Source organism: Fragaria vesca, linkage group LG3, assembly GCF_000184155.1.
Source record: "Fragaria vesca subsp. vesca linkage group LG3, FraVesHawaii_1.0, whole genome shotgun sequence".
In the NCBI taxonomy this organism is placed as follows: Eukaryota; Viridiplantae; Streptophyta; class Magnoliopsida; order Rosales; family Rosaceae; genus Fragaria; species Fragaria vesca.
Genome location: NC_020493.1, coordinates 12,808,227 through 12,828,406, shown reverse-complemented (window position 1 = coordinate 12,828,406; position 20,180 = coordinate 12,808,227). Strand labels below are relative to the sequence as shown.

The 20,180-nt window shown below is 39.4% G+C and overlaps 7 protein-coding genes across 7 annotated transcripts; 3 read left to right on the top strand and 4 right to left on the bottom strand.

The window, feature by feature from the left end:
• The first annotated feature begins 225 nt into the window (after positions 1-225).
• Positions 226-1,394, top strand: LOC101300322 (18.2 kDa class I heat shock protein-like). The gene is made up of 2 exons (XM_004294228.1): positions 226-826; positions 1,281-1,394. The coding sequence occupies exon 1, from the start codon at positions 349-351 to the stop codon at positions 823-825; it is 477 nt and encodes a 158-aa protein (XP_004294276.1). The 5' UTR covers positions 226-348; the 3' UTR covers position 826; positions 1,281-1,394.
• Positions 1,264-3,722, bottom strand: LOC101303314. Its single transcript, XM_004295711.1, has 6 exons — positions 3,624-3,722; positions 2,938-3,539; positions 2,588-2,777; positions 2,424-2,488; positions 1,719-1,929; positions 1,264-1,617 (listed from the first exon to the last, which is right to left on the bottom strand). Exons 1-6 carry the CDS (start codon positions 3,720-3,722, stop codon positions 1,264-1,266), a joined length of 1,521 nt encoding a protein of 506 aa, XP_004295759.1.
• An 884-nt stretch (positions 3,723-4,606) lies between these two features.
• On the bottom strand, positions 4,607-8,072 carry LOC101291029. The gene is made up of 10 exons (XM_004294197.1): positions 7,751-8,072; positions 7,223-7,329; positions 6,974-7,099; positions 6,749-6,845; positions 6,280-6,321; positions 6,078-6,160; positions 5,845-5,991; positions 5,627-5,699; positions 5,177-5,525; positions 4,607-4,957 (listed from the first exon to the last, which is right to left on the bottom strand). The coding sequence occupies exons 1-10, from the start codon at positions 7,974-7,976 to the stop codon at positions 4,882-4,884; spliced, it is 1,326 nt and encodes a 441-aa protein (XP_004294245.1). The 5' UTR covers positions 7,977-8,072; the 3' UTR covers positions 4,607-4,881.
• Positions 8,073-12,460: 4,388 nt separating this feature from the next.
• Positions 12,461-12,889, bottom strand: LOC101303023 (pentatricopeptide repeat-containing protein At1g12620-like). The gene has a single exon (XM_004295710.1). It carries the CDS (start codon positions 12,887-12,889, stop codon positions 12,461-12,463), a length of 429 nt encoding a protein of 142 aa, XP_004295758.1.
• Positions 12,890-12,953: 64 nt separating this feature from the next.
• Positions 12,954-14,273, bottom strand: LOC101302738 (pentatricopeptide repeat-containing protein At1g12300, mitochondrial-like). The gene has a single exon (XM_004295709.1). It carries the CDS (start codon positions 14,271-14,273, stop codon positions 12,954-12,956), a length of 1,320 nt encoding a protein of 439 aa, XP_004295757.1.
• Positions 14,274-14,536: 263 nt separating this feature from the next.
• LOC101296844 (peptidyl-prolyl cis-trans isomerase CYP19-4-like) lies at positions 14,537-16,559 on the top strand. The gene is made up of 7 exons (XM_004294216.1): positions 14,537-14,649; positions 14,753-14,831; positions 15,064-15,111; positions 15,210-15,233; positions 15,476-15,658; positions 15,791-15,866; positions 16,297-16,559. The coding sequence occupies exons 1-7, from the start codon at positions 14,584-14,586 to the stop codon at positions 16,433-16,435; spliced, it is 615 nt and encodes a 204-aa protein (XP_004294264.1). The 5' UTR covers positions 14,537-14,583; the 3' UTR covers positions 16,436-16,559.
• Positions 16,560-18,692: 2,133 nt separating this feature from the next.
• On the top strand, positions 18,693-20,180 carry LOC101302440 (tyrosine-sulfated glycopeptide receptor 1-like). Its single transcript, XM_004295708.1, has one exon. The coding sequence runs from the start codon at positions 18,693-18,695 to the stop codon at positions 20,178-20,180; it is 1,488 nt and encodes a 495-aa protein (XP_004295756.1).

Here is a 20,180-nt window from a genome sequence, read left to right as displayed (position 1 = left end):
AAAAAAAAAAAAAAAACGAAGAGAAGTAAACCTAAGTAAATACAAAAAAGGTTGTATTTGGTTTGGTCATTGTAGTGTGAAAGAATGTATTTTGACTCTTAGCCATATGAGCCAGAATGATGAAGATTGCTTTACCCTCCCGTACCTTCTCAAGGGTCCTAGAAAGTTCGACACAAGAACAAAGAACTGTGCGTTTTGAGGACCCAGTATGTACTAGAAACGTCGTTTGGGTCCCTATTTATACTCTACCAATCCTTCCCTTCTTCACCAATCACAACAAAGCTAAGCTCACAGCAACTCCTATCTATTTCTAATTCTTCATCATCTAAAGTTCCAAACAATTTCAGAATGTCGATCATCCCCAGTTTCCGACGGAACAGCAACAGCATCTTCGACCCCTTCTCGGGCTTCACCGATCTCTGGGACCCCCTCAAGGATTTCCCATTCCCTTCTTCATCGCTCTCTACTTTCCCTCGCGAGAATTCAGCTTTTGTCAACACTAGGATCGACTGGAAGGAGACCCCGGAAGCCCATGTGTTCAAGGCTGACATTCCAGGGCTGAAGAACGAAGAGGTTAAGGTTGAGATTGAAGACGACAGGGTGCTGCAGATAAGCGGAGAGAGGAAGATAGAGAAGGAGGATAAGAACGATACTTGGCACCGGGTCGAGCGTAGCAGCGGCAAATTCTCCAGAAGGTTCAGGCTTCCTGAGAATGCTAAGGTAGATGAGATCAAGGCTGCTATGGAGAATGGGGTTCTCAGTGTGACGGTTCCTAAGGTGGATGTGAAGAAGCCTGATGTCAAATCCATTGAAATCTCTGGTTAAGGTTATCACCTTTACTAATCCTAATGATATGATTGCAAGTGTGCTGAATAAGAGTCATGTGTGACCAAGTTTCAGTGTGTTTTGTAATCTCATGTATTTGGGAATCTAATTGTTATCTTGTTTTGCTAATGTGAATTGTGTTAAAGTTCATATCTTTCAGTCCAATGAATCCAATTGCCTGATTTAGTTTGAGATTCAGGTTTGTCACCAAGCAATTAGAACAGTAGTGCATGATATACCCAAACAGAGTTGCTATTCAACTAAAAATTATACTAAAAACATGGAAAACCAGCAGTTCCTCTTCTTGGCAACAATTATTCAAAACATGTATTCTGGTATATTACATCATCTGTTGAGCATATATACATACATATATACTTGAGGGCCATCTAAGACTAATCCCCAGCTAACAAAACTAAAGGCCTGCTAAACCTTTAACTATGGCACTGGTTCAGGTATGTCATTTACTAGATTCATATCCTCCACAGTCTGAAACACAGCTGCCTTTTCTTTCTTCCATTTATTGATGAGATTACCATCAGGAGGCTGGAGATCGCAAGGAGGGCCAGGAAAAGGTTTAGCTCTTGTTCGTTCGAGATATTCCCTTTGTTTTGCATCGTCAGCAAGACAGAGCACAGAATTTGCACATACTTCCATGGCAGTGTTTGGAGGTACTGGCTTGAAGTTCTGCAGCTTTGAGTACTCGGTGATGAGATGAAACATGTAATCGTAGACCCGATCCATGTTTAGGTTTTCCATATACTCCTGCCCTCTTCTTCCTATTGCCTGAGCCTGTTTCAGTCATTTATGATAGGAATGTTAGCCAAGATCATGTTGCTTCATGAAAAAGACTGAAGTTCACAGAAAATGTTACTAACACAAGTGAAGCATACCTCAGGTACGTGTCCATGACCCCAGTCCACAGCAGATTTTATTGAAGGGCATATTGCATTAGCAGAGATGGGCCAATAGTTAACCTTGGGAAAGAGGCCGCGGCTGAAGAAATCCTCATATTGCGGTGTTATTACTAATGCCAGAGAACCACATGATAAGATATATTTCAAACTTACAGACCAAGCATAGCCTTCAGCATAGATCTTATACCTACAAATGGGGGAAATAAATAACCGTGAGATGCAGGATGCAAAATGGCAATTAGACCGTGATGACATTGGATTACAACTATGATTGAAATGATGGATTCATAACAATAATTCATCAATCAAGAATAAAGATGAAACGATTTCATGGATAGTTGCAGTAAGTCAGTAACCAAGGTTTAGACTAAATAAAAGAGCAAATGCTATTGTGTGTCAAAAGTTGAGTTCTGTGTGAAGATTAAAGGGGCTGTCACCACAAGGAGTAGTAAATGGGAAAAATATTTCATTGATAGTTTGATACAGAAAAACCAGATGAGAAGGACAAAGAAAAGATTGCAGAAGACTATAGAGTAGTAGAATCAACAGTCGATCGAACAATGTGACAATCTATTATACCGATAACTGATGAGCTTCACCTTCATATCTAACTGATCAACCAATCCAATCATACTTGTTAAGAACAGATGAGAGGTCATTACCAAAAGAAGCTGTACTTACCGATGATTGCACTGCTTAGATAGACTGGACTGCTGGAAACCAGCCTTTGCTTCCTCATCCCAATCCTATAAAGTAAATGCTAACCAAATGTCAGGTCCGGACTTAAGGAAGATCACTTGTACAATTAAATCTGAAAGCAATAGACATTGTAATTTCAACTCAACCTGTTTCAGGATCTGTGCTCTGTACGTCTTCGAATCATTACAGTTGAGTAACTCTTTACGAACAGGGGAGCCAACATCAGGATTTCCTTTCCAATATGCCAAAAGCTCCTTCTTTCTCCAAGTCGTTTCCTGTCCACCCCGTTTGATAGCCTGGAACTGCTCATCCCACGGCTCTATATTTGTTTCTGGCCTATGCATAATCATAAACTATAATATGACCATCAGAAATAAACTCATCACCAGGCATTTGAAGCCCAGATAAATCACAACTTCACCTCAACTAATCCAAATTCAAACAAATGCATAATAACCACCAATGAGGTATGATCTAAGAGACTGATGATTCTTACCATCCCCAAAAGGACCAGTCAGGAAATGGGATATCATAGTGGGCATCATTGGTGCAATACCGGAACAGCGGCAACGGCATTGAGGCATGCTCGGACCGCTCAATGGTAGGCTTGTCCATACAATCAAACATAAAATCCACATCAGGAACCCTGCCAGGGTACCTCTTAAGCATCTGCAACAAGCCCCAAATGGTAAACATAGCCCGGCTCTGCACACAAGCGTAGTACAAGTCGACATACAGCTTCCCTTTATAAATCACCACCCGGAAGGCAGCGTATCTCTTGGCCTGCTCAATATGGACCGGAGTAATCTTAGTGGTCGCCCACGGCTCCAGATCCTGGTGAATCCACCGGAAAACCTCCGGGCATTGCGGGGATTTGGCCACGGAAGTAGCCGACCGGCGATGGTCTTCGTCTTCTAGGGTGGTGGCATTGCCTTTGTTGTTGGTGTAGCGGCAGGCAAGGTAAGAGCACTGGAGGAGCTTGTATGCGCGGCTGGGGAGGGCGTCGTGGTTGAAGGTCTTAGGCCGGAAAGGATGCCACGGCGTAGGGTCTAGGTTGTGTCCGGCAACTGTCTTGGTCTGACTGGCAAAGTCGTTCACCTGTTCGACCAAATGCCAAAATGAAATCAGTAATGATCAATGACCAATGAGTCGAAAAACATAGCCTTTTCGGTTGCGCCTTACCTTGTAGATAATGAAGAGGAGTGAGAGACATGACAATGCGATGACGGAGCGGAGGATGTAACTCGGCGTTCGGCTGGTGGTTCTCGGAAGAGTTCCCATGACGATGATGAAGATGATGAAGATGAAGAAGAAGGTGATGGAGTTTGTTGCAGCATTTGGGGGGCTGTAAAAATTTGTAAAGGCGACTTTGTAAATTGGCAAGTAGGGAGGGTAATTTTGGCGCTGAGGGTTTGGATACCGTTGGGGACCCACCCGCACAAGTGCGCAACACGTGTTGGGATGCGGTAGCTCATGATACGTGATTGGATTCCACTAATCTCGGATTTTCTGTTGGACTCTAGGTACACTGCTTTTGGACCCTAGGAGGACCCTTTCTATTTTGGGGAGGTTACCGACTTACCATCCTCCGCAACAGTAATTACTTTTTCATTTTCACCGCAGATGTAAAATTTAAAATACTGAAAAAGATGCTCAAACTTTAACTAAAAAGATAACATAGTGACATAATCTCCTCTTAGTAAGTGAGATGTTGTTAGTTCGACTTATTATATGTTAGATATAACATTTATGTTATTTAACCGATAAAAAAAGTACATTATGTTTTATGTTTTGTGATAAAAAAGACAACGGTTTTGTGCTCATGATAGTAAACTAAACATACATGTTGTGACTATAAGTTTGCATTATGTTATACAATCACAAGTGAAATTTATTCCTTCCCTCGTTGGTTCCTCCATATGACACTCAAAAAAGGGGCAAGAGTATTTGGGTGGATTAATATCATCTCTAAATGAAGCAACTTTTCAAATTAAGCTAAACTTAATAGGGATGGAAAGTAATGAATTTCCTTACAGTTTAATTTGAAAATTGTAATGGAGCAGGAAGCTCCCAATAAAATGGATCAAAAGAACAATGATATAGAACTAGAATTATCATCAACATCAGTGTTCTCATATTGCTTTGATCTTCATAGAACTAGAGTTATCATCTTCAAATCGAGTGAGAAGAGATTGTAGACTTTTGAATTGTACAATACCAATTTCAGTTTATAAACAATTACATCTGCAATTACATTTCCAAACTTTAGCTACAATGATACAGATAGAGACCCTAAAATTGAAATCAAGACAAAGGAAACTGCAAAATGTTGACAACCTCCACAAAAGCTCCATCTAAAAGTTCATGAATTGTACAGAAAAAGCAAGGAGAAAGGCCAATGCTAGTTTGATTCACATAGTCATATATACAGCTCAAAGCCTCAAACTGAAAAAATCTTCCTTACTTTCTTCATCTTCATACGACAAATGGGACAAGTTCCAGCCTCTTCAGAAATCCTGCACCGTAAATCCACTTAGAATCAACTCTTCTTTCAATCAGCAGAAATTACAGTGGTTTTATATTAACAAGACTTCAACATGAAAATAAACATATAAGATAAAATGGTTTTAATTCAGTAGCAAATTGAAGGAATGATTTGTCCTCAAAACCAAGTCATTAAATCCAGAATTTCAATTTGAGTATATAGAGAAGAAGAGTCATAAAGATTTATGTACCTTGTTCCACAAGTAAAACAGGTAGCACAGTGACCACATGGAAGAAAGAAGCAGTCTCTCGGCCCATCAAAGCAAATGACACAAAGACGCAGAGTATTGTTGTCGTCCCCTCCATTTATAGACTTACCTTCAAGGGAACTAACACCAAGGAACTCTTCAAAATCCTCTTCATCATTTGAAATACATTCATACGATGAACCCCAACTTAAAGCATCATCATCTTTGGGTAAAAGCAATGGGGTTCGTACAGGTGATGCCTCTCTTCCTTGAAAATCTGTTCTATCCTCACCAGCATTTTGGAAAATGCTACAAAATCGAAAGGCCATTAACAGGAGCACAGTCATCACACCTAGATGCAAAGATACAGGACAATGTCAATGAACCTCTTTTTTTTTCTTTTTTTTTTCCTTACAATTTTGTGTGAAGGATATGTAAGAAAACTGAAGTAACCTGATCCAAGAAAATAGATGAGCCATCGTGGTCCATATGACACTTTGACATACCAGTCATCTTCCTGAATACCCTAAGAGAATTCAGATATGAAGATCAAATACTTATGGTGGGATTCAATGAACATTCTTTCATGAAAAAGTAATGGATGGTGTAATGATGCCCTAAAATAGACAAAAGGAAAAGAAAACTAGCACAAGAGAGAACCCGTTCTTGACCTCTTTAGGACCTGGAGAAGTTAAGACAGCAGAAGTTGTCCCTAAGAGGGAAAGCTCTAAGCCACAGTACTGATTATGTATGGAGCACCTGTAATATGCCTGACTTGTGTTATAAAGAGTGGACTTTATGTTGAATTCCAAGTCTGCCTGTGTAATACAGCGAATTGAAGTGTTAAAAACATTTGTAAAGAACTTTTTGGCTATTCAAGACAGATCTAATAGACAGTTATTACCTCAACATCCTCAGGGTTCAAGTTCCCTACTGCAATATAATAACTAGAAGACTCCGATATTACCTGATGGATCTTACCACTTCCTGTGAAAAACTAAACTTAATTTATTCAAGTCTAATTAGTAATTAAATGGAGAATGTACAGAACACCTCGAGGCGAAAAACCTCACCGTTAATTATATTCCAAGACAATGTTGCATTACCATATGATGGATCCTCTATCCACTCAACCAGGCTTTCTCTACCTGAAGGGTATACAAAAGTTAATACACAGTCTGATTATAGATTTCAGTATATGTCAGGCCAAACTATGTTCCTAATTCCTATAACTTTATGGGGAACACTAAACCTACAGAATCAAAAGCCACAATTAAAGGCTGTTTGTAACTGCAGGCTTTCAAAGTTTCAAGCAAGAGATGAAGCAGGTGCAACTTCAAATATGTTTCAAAAGGTCAGTGATTAGTTATTTGTATCAATATAGAGCATTCTTGCAGATATATTTGTCACTTCCACATTGCTACTGGCATAGGCCATAGTTAATAATCAAAATCGTCAACTTTCTGATTTTTGACATAAATCTTAATAGTAGACACTGATACTGCTTAGTATGGACAATCACAGACAGTGTACTCCAACAAAAACATGAACAAAAGACCCGAAGTTGGGAATTACCTTGTGCAATTACAAGTGTTAAAGGCGAGGAACTTGAAGGTTTGACATGGTAATATATATCTATTCTTGACCCTTTGTTTAGAAAGTAAATCCATTCCTGTTACACGAAAGAAATGCAATCCATGCCATTAATCAAAATGCATGACAGAACAATTTCAGAGGAAAAAGAGAAAAGAAAGAAGAAATTAACAAGAGTAATTGTATGGTAAATAGAGGAAGTCTTGCCTTGTGATTAGTAGTTGGCACCAGTGTATGATGTGTTTCAGTCCAAGCTATTTCATCATCCAGAGGAGGAGGTATGTAGAATCCATATAAAATTGACCCAGGTTTTGTACCCTCTATTTCCTGTGCCTGTTTAAACACCAAGTCAGTTAAGTGCACATTTAACAGCTGCAGCAGTGAAGGATAAAGCAACAAAAAGGTGAGTAGATGACAAATCAAATTAGAATTACAAAATGAAACCAGGCAAATCACCTTAATGGTCTGAACAAAGAATGGATTAGTTCGTATGAGACGAGAGCAATTCGGGCCCAGTTGTAAATCGGCGGATCCAAAGAAACCAAGAATCATAGTCATGGATGCTGCAGGTGAGGAACATTATAACCCGAAATAATACAAACTAACCAAGTCGCATAGACGCTCAAGTCACTAGGAAAACTGATTTCATTATTAAAAAACAAAAAACAAAAATCAAGAAAAAAAAAGCTTTTCTGGACTGCTTGCATTATGCAGTGAAAACCTACTTCAGCAAAGATTTGAAACTTGGATAGTTTGAAACCCACTATATCAAATAATCAAATCCAACCTTTCTTCAATTTCACACAACACAACCAAAATTTGATTGGATAAGTCAAGGTTGTCACATCCAATTAAGAAACATGTAAAACGCTGATATGGAAACCAAGATAAATAGTACAGTTCATCTCAAATTAAGGCACATGTGAAATTTGCACAAGCAATGAACAACTGGTACAGCTAAACAATGAGTATTAAGAAACTGACCAAAGAACCAAAAGGTGACGAGCACAATAAAGCCGGACCAAAAATCATCCTTCATATCAAATGCTGCTACATCAGATATCAGCACATTGACACGGTAAGAGAAAGTACTAGTTGACCTTCTCTGCTGTTCTTGCTGCTCTGTTTGTTCTTGGGTCTGTGAGGTTGATGGTGAAGAAGAAGAAGGTACAGATTCATGGTGGTTGCGATCTGTTTCTGGGTCTTCCATAGTGGATAAAGATTCAAAATCGGAATGTAAAATGTGGTGAATAGAGACAATGTATGACAAACAAGGAATTGAAAACTACTGAACAAAGTAATATTCTATAATGGGAAAATGACTAGTTTCTTTATGTCTCTCTCAAACTTTTACTTTGGGGATAGTATTGGGAATGAGCAGCCATTGACGGTGAAAAGGCGGTGGCGGAGAAGCTGATACATACCAAGAAGTCGTCTCTGTCATTTCTGGTATGGTTTCTTTTACAGGGGAACGGTAGTTGGGTAGTGACGGTTAGTTGGTTTGTCCTGTTTATGTTTGCTGTGCATCATAGATGTTGGTCTTGTGGCCCCTCTGCCCCCTCAAACTGTTCTGTTCTGTGTCCCTCATGTTTGGCTAGTCAATGAGTTTGAGTGATGACTTTGCTGGTCAACGAGTTCAAGAACCCCAGAAGAGGTAAAATGATGGGAATCCGTAAGTTCTGTACACAGTAATATTGAACCCACTCCTATGGGAAAAAAAAATTATCAAAAGAATTTGAATCATTTTTGGAAGTTTGCAGTGATGCTCAATTTATTCTTTTTTCTTTTGGGTTCATAAACTCATAATCTGGTACTGTATTGCTCTTCAGATATTCTGAAAAAAAGAAAAAGAAAAAAACAGAGAGAGTATGTTACTAAACAAATGTACACCAATCACTATTCCAGGCATGCCAAATGACTCAAATCTGCATCTTGATTATTGAATAGTGAGTAGCACCATATAACAGGCAGTTCATCAATCTTAGACAGACAAGGATATGACAATGCTAAAAAGTGCTATCTGATATAGGAAATGACATTTGGTATTCAAATGGTGATCAAGAGTGTCAAAAGTGCAGAAGCACCATATTTCCTAATAACACTAAGTTCTCTTTCAATCAATCAAATCATTATTATCATGGATGTTTTAACAATGGCAACAAAGCCGGATCTACTATGTCCTTACACAATAAACCAAATATTAATTCCATAGTTGATGCATCTGCAGAGAAACCAGACTCCACCATTTCTTCAATAAGTCTTATAGCCCTTGCAATATGGATCTACTATGTCACTATACTAATGCATCTGCCATGCTGGGTAGCAAGAGATATGACAATTCTAAAAATGAAAAATGTCAGGACCAAATGCAAAATGGAATTGTATTTTCAGTTGATAAAAATATATAACACTATCTTTAGGATGTAACTATCAAAAACTACTGAACTAGAAAAGAAGAATAGTCATGACAGATACACAAAATTGGGATATCCTAACATGCTCAAGTTAGAATCTAGGGCATAATACTCTTTATTTGCCCATATTTGTTTTAAAAACTGATGTAAAAGTCATAGGCATAAAACACACTAATAAGAATGGAAAAAACATAATTGCCTTTTTAGGATGGAAACATGAAACGCAAATGATCTGGGAGAGATGAATACTTACACAGCACTGTCATTTTTGTTTGGCAACTAATATACTTGTTGCCATCAACTCAATACCGTTAATCACAGACACGTAAACTGGAAAAGAATGAGTGCAAAAATTGGCGTGGAATAAGGAAATGACATTGTGTTTGTATGTGATGGATTATATCAGATTGACATGCGGCAGCAGTTCTGAATATCTAAATTTCCAAGTGATACTGAAAAATATTTAATTCAAATATTCAATTAACTTTGGACTGAATATATTTAAGCCATGCTAATAAACCAGGATCTACTGTATCCTTTGACAACAAATCCATTAATTAAGTTCATAGTTGATGCATCTCCAGAGAAGCCCCTCCCACACATTTCTTGATTAAGTGTAGTAGCCCTTGAAATCTCATTATTAATGATAAACCCCCGGATAATTGTGTAATAGGTGCGGCCATCAGCAGAACAGCCTTTTTGCTCCATTTCTCTAAACAACTTTTCTGCTTCAACTAAGAGACTCATTTGGAAAAACACCTAATACATTCGGGTCCCATCGGGCGTGCCACAAGATGTTTGCTCAAAAATGGTCTCGGCCGAATTGAGGCCGAGATCCTTGGCTACAAATGTCCTTCTGTTGCGCGGGCGTGCCAACTCGCGGCCGAGATGGCCAAGCGAGGTTTTGATTGATGTAGTATGCCTGATCTGACTTCTTCAAATGATTGTCGGCCGAGGAAGGAACCCTCTCGGCCGTTAGGTTCTGGTGCCTGTGTTACAAGGACTTTCGGCTAAGCGTCGCCGGGATCTTCAAATACGTTTACTTCTTGGGTGAACTCAAATGTTTGGGCGACTGACGAGAGATCTATCGGGTGGAGATACTCGCAAATCACTGTGAACACGAAGATGAAATGGATTCGGTTGTTGTAGCGTTGTGATGTGATGTGTGTGTGAACAGCGAATCACATTGACCCAATCCGGATTGGCCGAAAGAGATCAATGGACGAAACTTCTATGTTACAACTACTCCTATGTGCGATAAATAAAGTGCATGAATATAAAAAACAAGAAGATTAAAGTGCGAGAATGTAAAGAACAAGATAATTAAAGTGCCAAAATGTAAAGAACTGAATTAAAAATAAAACAAAGAAAACAAAGAAATAAAATTAGATTTGAAGTTGATAGGGAATGTAAAGTACCTAAGCAATAGAAAGATAAGTTGTGTGTAAAGTTTGTGTATTGATTTGTTTGAGTGGTGCAGGACCTTTTACAAATGAGATATAAGGTTCTATATATACAAGTCAGAAAACCTAGCTAGTATGTTCTCTACGTCATGAAATCTCTTAGGTATCTTTTTTCCTTTCTTGGGTCGAATCACACATGAATGTCCTGATTTGACTGATGTCTGTGATGCTTCTTGTTAAAAACTCTGATCTGATTGAAGTTCTTCCTTGTTGTGATTTTCTTTCCTAAATGAACCATCGGCCGAGATTGTGCATGGACTCGGCCGACTACTCATAGTTATTGGATTTGGCCTGCTTGCACATTGGTCAACTCAAATCGTCCAAATGGATTGATGTTTAATTCAAACGACATAAAACCACTACCTTGTTTGAGCGAAACCTCTATCTTGGTCGTATGGCCGAACAACATTGGCCGAATGGCCGAGTGAACACATTCGTTTCGGCCGTGAGACCTTATAGACCTTTATTTTCGGCCGAGTGACCGAAACACACCATAGAATATTTGATTCTGGGTCATACAACTTAAGATATTTTGAATTTGGGCCTCTTATCCCAGTCATATGGTCCAACGTCTTTCTCTCATTTCAGCCGCAAAACTTCATTCTTCATATTCTCGGCCAACTGATCGAGTGCCTCAACTTACTTGGCCGAAAGCCAAAATAGCTCGGCTGAAAGATGAAATACCACTCTTGGCCGAATGGTCAAACCACACTACTCTCGACCGAATGACCGAATGTCACTACTCTCGGCCGAATGACCAAACTCATTTCTCTCTAATCGTGGACTAACAAACCAATTTGGAAATCTCCACGATTTGCTAAATTTAGGTGCAAACAGAGGCCATCATTACAAAGTCCACTAATCATAATGGTATATGTCCTTACATCAGGCTGTACTCCTTTGGATGACAAACCAGAGAAGATCTCTGAGGCACAATCCATTTTACCAGCTTTCAGTAAACCTTCAATAATGATATTGTAAATTATAATATTTAGTTCCAACTTCTTCTCCTTCATCTCTCTAAGCAATTCTATGGCCTTTGAAAGTTGTTAGTTGCTACATAAGGCATCAATTATAACTGCGTAAGTTTGAATATTTGGAAGTTGGCCAGAAGCTTGCATCTCGGAGAACAGATTTTCAGCTTCTTGTAGTCTTCCCGCTTTACAAAAACTATCAATAAGAGTGGTATAAGTAACTCAGGTTTTGTATCCTCTAGTTCCTCTGCTTGTTTATACACCCAAGTTATTTTCAGGGCACACTTGACAGCTGCAGCAGAAGAAAAAAAAATATATATGAGAAGATGACGGATCAAATGAGAAAATATAAAAATAAAATCAGGCGAATCACCTTACGTCTGAACAAAGGATGGAGTTGTTTTTATGAGGTGTGAGCAATTCAGGCCCAGTTGTACATCGGTGGATGCAAAGAAACCAAGAATCATAGTCATGGATGCTGCATGTGAGGAACATCAAAATCCCAAACAACCCAAACGAATCAAATTCATGGATGCTCAAGTCATTAGTAAAACTGAGTTCATTAGGTAACAGCAGAACAAAAATCATGAAAACAACACGACAAGCAAGAAGTGTAGGCTTCCCTTGACTGCCTGCATAAGTTGAAACTCGGGTAATTTCAGACCTAGAATTCAATCAAATCCAACCCTTTCCTCATATAAACACAAAACAACTAAGGGTATTGATTCAATGAATCAAGATTCTAACAGTTTGTAACCTTAAATTAACGGGTGCATTTGATTTCATGGAAATAACTGACATGCAAACTGAAATAAAATCACTAATCCATATATACAGTTAACTTCACACTTTATCCTTAAGCCATGCTAACAATACAGGATCCACTGTATCCTTCGACAACAAATCAACAATCAATTCCATAGTAGATGCATCTCTAGAGAAACCCCTCTCACTCATTTCTTCAATAAGACTTGTAGCCCTCGATGTGTCGTTGTTATTGATATAACCTCGGATAATTGTGTTATACGTACAACCGTTCGGAGAACAGCCTTTTTGTTCCATTTCTCTAAACAACTTTTCTGCTTCAACTAAGAGGCCTCCTTTGCAAAGTCCCCTGATCATTATATTGTATGTCCATACATCAGGCTGTACTCCTTTCGATGACAAACCAGAGAAGACGTCTATTGCAGATTCAATTTTCCCAGCATTGAACAAAGCTTCAATGATAATATTGTAAGCTACAACATCTAGCTTCAACTTGTTCCCTTCCATCTCTCTAAGCAATTCAATTGCCTCAGAAAGTTGTTGGTTGTTACAGAGGCCATCAAGTATAATATTATAAGTCTGAACATCTGCAAGTTGGCCAGAAGCTTGGCATTTCAGAGAACAACTTTTCTGCTTCTTGTAGTCTCCCAGCTTTACAAAAACCATCAATAAGACTGCTATAGGTAATGGTATCAGGAACAATTCCCTTACGAGGCATTTCCTTGAAAATCTTGTAAGCCTGATCAATCTTTTTACCCTTACAATATCCGTTAACCAGTATGCTACAGCTATGAACATCAACAGAGAAGCCCTTGCTGACGATTAGATCAAAAACTTGTTTTGCCTTGTCCATTTCTCCTCGCAAACAGTAACCGTCCATAAGGGAATTGTATGTAATGGTGTCAGGTTCAATTCCTCTTTGAATCATAATCTGAACCACACTTTTGGCTTGCGTAACCTTCCCCTCCTTACAGAGCGCATCAACCAGGATATTGAAGGTGAATACATTTGGAAAGATACCTTGATTGGCCATTTCATACAACAACCTCGTAGCTTCTTTCCAGTGGCCTAGATTGCAAACTCCTTGAATCAACGAGCTGTAAGTAATAACGTTGGGAACAATACCTCTACCAACCATTTCCGAGAAGAGGTTCTTTGCTTCGTCAACCAGTGTATCTTTGCACAGGCTGTCAATGATGTTGCTATAGGTCACTATGTTAGGCTGGCATCCATTTGCTTCCATCTTGCCAAGTAACTGAATAGCAGCAGTGTTGTTCCCAATCGCGCAAAAGCCCTTGATTAGTGTAGTGAAAGTAATCACATCCGGCTGACAATGACCTCCCACCACCATTTTGCTGAAAACTCTTGCTGCATTAGCCACTCGATTTCGGAGAACAAAGCCGTTGATAAGAGTGTTGAAGGTGGTGACATCTGGTTGAAGACCCAATTTGAAGAAGTGGGCCAAGACAGACAAGGCATAGTCCATTCGGTTCAAACGACAGTAGCAGTTGATGACAATGGCCAGAGTATAGTGATTAGGACGAATTCCAGAGAGAAGCATTTGTGAATTCAAAGAGAGGACTGTTGGATAGTGCTTGAGTTTGACAAGTGGAGCCAATACCTGAGTGAAACGGACAACAGACGGCAGAGGACGTCTCTGAAGCATTTCGTCGAACAGCTTCAGGGCATCGTCAACATTACTCACTCTAGGCTTTGAGGTTCCATTTTTTAAATGGGTTTCTCCAGATTTGGTAGGGTTTGAGGATTGAGAATGAAACAAAGCAACAAGAGGGGTAGAGTGAAGAAATGGCATACCTCTTCTGCTACTGTAGCTGCAATAAGAATCCCAACAAGAGAAACTCAGCACTGATTTGCGCATCATCTTCACCATTTCTCACACTCAAAATCAACAACAGTTGGGTATTGAAAAAAGACTTCGTTTTGTCCTATCTTTAAGGGCCAAAACACTGGGCTCAATTTCTTGGCCCAACTGGCCCATTTCCTATCGTTATCCAATAACAATGATCCAGCTAATCGACGCCACCTCCACCAATCACATCCTGCCACAGAACGCAAATTCCGAACGTGTCGCAATCCTATTGGGCGTCATACTTAAATCCCTAGACTCCTATATAAAATGTCAGTTCATCAGTAGCTGAGAGGAAATTGATCTGAGAGTGAGAGAGTGAAGCAAAATAGAGATGGCTAGAACGACGTCGTTGCTGCTCTGTGCTCTGGTCCTCTTCGGAGCCCTAGCTCTAATTGAGGTAAAAATTACAGCTCACTTGTTCAATTAAACTTTTGGGTTTTGTAAATTTTCAGTCCTGAATACTTGGGTCGTGATCAGTGATCGGGTTCGTTCTGTTTCAGGCAAAGAAATCCAAGGAGGATCTGAAGGAGGTGACCACCAAGGTTTTCTTCGATGTCGAAATTGCTGGGAAGCCTGCTGGTATGTGTTTGCTTAATTGGATCAATTACTCAAATTTTCAATGCTATTTAAGGACTGTGCTAGGTGTAATGATATGATGCAAAAACCTAAATTGGGAAATGAAGAAGGTCATGACTTTGGTTAGATAGGCAGATGGATTTTTGTGATTGGATAAAGTTTTAGGAAAATGCAAAATGTTTGACTTTTTGGGGTGGTGAGGGAGACTGGTACTGATTTGATCAATGTGGTTCAGGTCGGATCGTCATGGGTCTTTTCGGGAAGGCTGTACCTAAGACAGCAGGTATTCTTGTCAATGTGTTGCTTTCTATTTGGGTTATGTGTTTTTGGAGATACGTGTGAAGAAGTTACTAACTTGCTTCCTATGGTTTTGTTTTTCAGAAAATTTCCGAGCTCTTTGCACAGGTAACTAGTTGTTCATCTTCATTTCCTTGTTTTGAATCTTGTAGTTGATGTGTGTTATGTGAGTTTCGGGGAAGTTTGTAGAGCTCCGTAGCTGGTGAAATGTAGAAGTGGTAGGATAACAGACTTGATAGTTTTACAAGTAAACCTTCCTGTTTTATGTAGTGCTAAGAGTCTGCAAGGGGATTGCTTCCAAATCTCTTTCATTATGTTCTCATATCCTTTTGTTTTGCATGTAATTTCAGGGGAGAAAGGCATTGGAAAGAGCGGAAAACCACTCCATTACAAGGGTAGCAAATTTCACAGGATTATTCCCAGCTTCATGCTTCAGGGAGGTGATTTCACTCTCGGTGATGGAAGAGGTGGAGAATCAATTTATGGAGAAAAGTTTGCTGATGAGAATTTCAAGCTGAAGCATACTGGACCAGGTACTGTCCCTTTTTGTTTTTGTTTTTATTTTTTATTTTTTCTTTCTTTCTCCAAGTGACATGAATTATAGTTGCCTAGCTATGCTTGAGCTTATCTGATATCAACAAAAATTTATTTATTCTTGTGTACAGGGCTTTTATCGATGGCAAATGCTGGTCCAGACACCAATGGCTCACAATTCTTCATCACCACCGTGACAACTACCTGGTAATGTTATGCGCATCTATGCATGATTGATACTTCTAAAACTATTATCGTCTGCTGCAAATTGCATTGTTATTGTATTCCTATGTTCGCACATTATTTTCTTGATGCATCAAATTCATGAGGTAAATGCTAAAGTTTATATGGTTGTGTATCTATGTACTAACACGTTTTGTCATTACGTGCTTGAACTTGTCTTTGATGCATCAAATTTCTTTGGACCTCAAGCAAAATGTTTCCAATATAGACGTAGGAAGAGTCTTCCTCTCGAATGGAAGGTGTCAAACATGCATTTGCAAATAGCACAGTAGCGCTCAAGTAAAAGTAGGGTTCTATCACCCTCCTGACTAGGACTTGCACATACTTAACGAGCACATACACTACTGCATTGTTGAGGCTATGACTCCTGACTAATGTATAAATGTGTTTATAGGTTGGATGGCAGACATGTTGTATTTGGAAAGGTGCTGTCTGGCATGGATGTGGTTTACAAGGTTGAAGCTGAAGGAAGCCAGAGTGGGACACCCAAGAGCAAAGTTGCTATAGTTGACAGCGGCGAACTTCCTCTTTAAATTTTCTCAGAGTGATAATAACTGTAGTTGTTTCTTCTTCCCCTTTGTCTATCATATGTGAGAGACCTCAAGATGTTGTCAGTGTACCGATAGATTTTGAACTTATAACACTCCTTTTTCTGTAGCATTGACCTGTGTTTGATGTTGCTTCTCTCAACCTGCATAAAGTTGATGCAGTTTATACTTTAGCTGTACTTGTGCATCTTAAACAAGGCGAGTTTGTCATTTTAAAGTTAGCTTTATCACAGTTATCGAAAGTTTTATGCTACAATGCACCAATTAAACCAGGTTTTCAAACTGAATATGCTAATCTACTAAATAAAACTGAATATGCTAAAAATTATTAGCGACTAGATTCTCTAAATACTTCCAACAGTTGTAAGTTCTCTCCAGTGAAAGAATTGCTTGATAGATCAAGAAAAGTCATATTCCTATCTTTGCTTGTACACAAGAAAGAGATCCTCCCTGAGCTATTGTTGGACAAATCCACATATGCCATTTCAGATGGTAGTGAGTGCAGTGGCCCTTCCAATTGGTTTGAAGTTTTGAACTAGAATTAAAGAACGACAGCTTCCCACTAGATCATGAGAGAGTTTCATATAGGTATCTTGAAACCAACATCAACCGAGCAACTAAGATGCAGTATCTGAATATTCAGCCATCCGCTTGTCACTATCATACATATATACTAAAACCGTTAACAAAATTGATACCCAAAAAGAATATCAAGTGTTCCCAACACATGAGGTGAGGACCCGAAATCGAAGAAAACGTTCTCCTATTATACGCGCTTAATTTGATCAGATCAAAAATAAAGATGAGAGAAATGAATTAAGGGTCTTTAGTCTTCATTATATCTTCGTAGTTCCAATCACCGTGATTATACATTAATGGTGAAAATGCATCTTGGTATACAAAATCCGCTCCCGGTATATATACATAGCATCCATATACATTTCCTCTTGCCGTCAATTCTACTCTTTCAGGAATTATTGATCATGTCTCACTTCAAATATACGAGTCGTCGTTTCCTCTCTGATATCTAGGAATATAGCTTTGTCTTTTCATTTCACATAGGTAAAAACAAGAATGACCAGTGAGCCACGCACTAATGCCGGTCACACTGGGTTTGAATTTTCTGGTCTTCCTAGTTTTCTTTCTATGAATGCTGGAATATTGGTGGTCTTTCCCTAGTTAGTGCGCGGCGGTTCTACTTCTTTGGCATCATTGTATACTTGAAGCAAACCTGGGGGAAAGACCAACTAAACTAGGAAGAAAAGTGAATCTCTCACACAATTCCCTTTCCCTTTGGGTCCACTCAAGGACTAGGAATTCCAAAGGGGAAGGTATCGCCTTGGAATAATTTTCTGCTGTTATGCTTCCACTATCTTGCAGGACTTTGCTCCGCTATATATACACACAAACCTATGAGCAATTGATCTACAATTCTACATCCACCTCTAAGAGAGAAAAGCTAGTGCAGCCAGCTGCAATTCATGCAATGGTTCGAGGCTTAAGCTTTCTTCTCATTTTGATGTCATTGTTTACGCATAATATTCATGCTTGCATCCAAACACAACGTACTTCTCTCTTGTCCTTTGCCCTCGCTCTATCTTCTCCTTCCTTAAACTGGACTTCTGGTAATTGTTGCTATTGGGAAGGCATTACTTGTAATCGAGATGGTTGGGTCACTCATTTGCAGTTACCTTCCAAAGGGCTCAAACTCAAAGAAGGTATTTTCCCCTCATCCTCACTTGCAAATCTCACACATCTCACTCACTTGAATCTCTCACACAATTCCCTTTCTGGTTCTCTAGATCAAAGTGAAATCTTCTTGTCCTTGAATCATCTCGAAATCCTAGATTTGAGCTTTAACCTTCTCTTTGGAGTGTTACCATCTTTTCTACCATCCAGTCATATTCAGTTGGTGGATTTTTCCAGCAATCGCTTACATGGTGCTATTCCATCTTCTTTTTTCCAACAAGCTTGGAATTTGACTAGTTTCAATGTCAGTAACAACACCTTTTCTGGTCCTATCCCATCCTCTATTTGTCGACATTCTTCTTCCTTGTTACGACACCTTGATTTTTCCTTGAATAATTTCAATGGTAGTATATCTCGTGGATTTGGGAAGTGTTCCAAGTTGCAGGTTTTTCGTGCTGGCAACAATTACCTGTCCGGATCGCTTCCAGAAGATATCTATAATGCTACCACAGTTGAAGAGATCTCACTACCTCTAAATTCATTGAATGGAGCAATGAGCGATGGAATTGCCAACCTCATCAACCTCACAACTCTTGATCTCTCCTATAACCAATTGAGTAGTGTGCTCCCTCTCCATCTTGGGAAGCTCTCAAAGTTGAAACGCATACTCCTTGATTTCAACTATCTGGAAGGTTCATTGCCTCTATCCCTAATGAATTGCACAAAACTTGTTGAACTACGTATGGGAGCCAACAACTTGGGAGGTAATATCTCCATGCTCGATTTTTCCAAACTCAGCCAACTTAGTAAACTTGACTTGCGGAAAAATAACTTCTTTGGTGTCTTCCCGAGAAGCATCTACTCGTGCAAGTTGTTGAAAGCAATTCGAGTGAACTATAATAATCTAGAGGTTCAAATACAGCCTGAAATCCTTTCATTGAAATCCCTGTCCTTCCTCTCACTCGGTATGAACAAACGTTTGACGAATGTCAAAGAGGCGATGAAGATACTGATGGGTTGCAAACGCCTTGTAGTCCTATCATTAGCATCTAGTTTTGCAGGTGAGGAATTTCCGACTGATCTTGGGAAAGCTGGTTTTGATGGATTCCAAAATCTTCGAGTTTTGGATTTGAGTTCCTGTAACCTTACTGGTCAACTCCCTTTATGGCTATCAAAGCTAAGAAAGCTAGAGTTCTTGGATCTGAGTCATAATAGAATCACAGGCTCAATCCCAAGTTGGATAGGAACACTTCCTCGGCTCTTTTCTATAATCATGGACTTCAACCTACTTTCAGGAAAAATTCCAAAGGAACTGTGGATGCTCCCTATGTTGGTATCTGACCAAGCTGCGGCTCAAGTAGATCTTACTGCTATTGATCTGCCTATCTTCTACCCCAGTGATGATCATTCAAGACCTTTACAGTACAATTACTTGTATTACGAAGCATCTATATCACTAAAGAGCAATAACCTACATGGGAACATACCTTCTGAGATTGGCCAATCGCAGCTTCTAACAACTTTGTATCTTAGCAACAACAACATCTCCGGTAATATTCCAGAACAGATAGCTAACCTCAAGGGCATGCAGATTTTGGATCTCTCCATGAACCAATTGTCTGGAAACATCCCAGCGTCTTTCACTAGTCTTCATTTCTTATCAAAATTCAACGTCTCCTACAATAATCTTGAAGGGCCAATACCATCAAGCACTCAGCTCCAAAGTTTCGATGCTTCTGCGTTTGAGGGGAATCTGAAGCTTTGTGGTGACCCACTTCCAAATAAGTGTAAGGGAACTGAGGGCACTGATGAACCTGATATGAATAACACAGATGCAGACATGGAGCAGCAATTTCCATGGTTCTATGTTTCCGCTGCACTTGGGTTCATTATAGGATTTTGGGGAGTCTTTGGTCCTATAGTATTTCTGCAGAAATGGAGGTATGCATATTACCATTTCCTAGACAATGTACATGACAGGTTCATGGTGATGATAGCAAAGAGTATGGCCCGAGTGAAGCGAAGGTTTATTAGAAGTTAG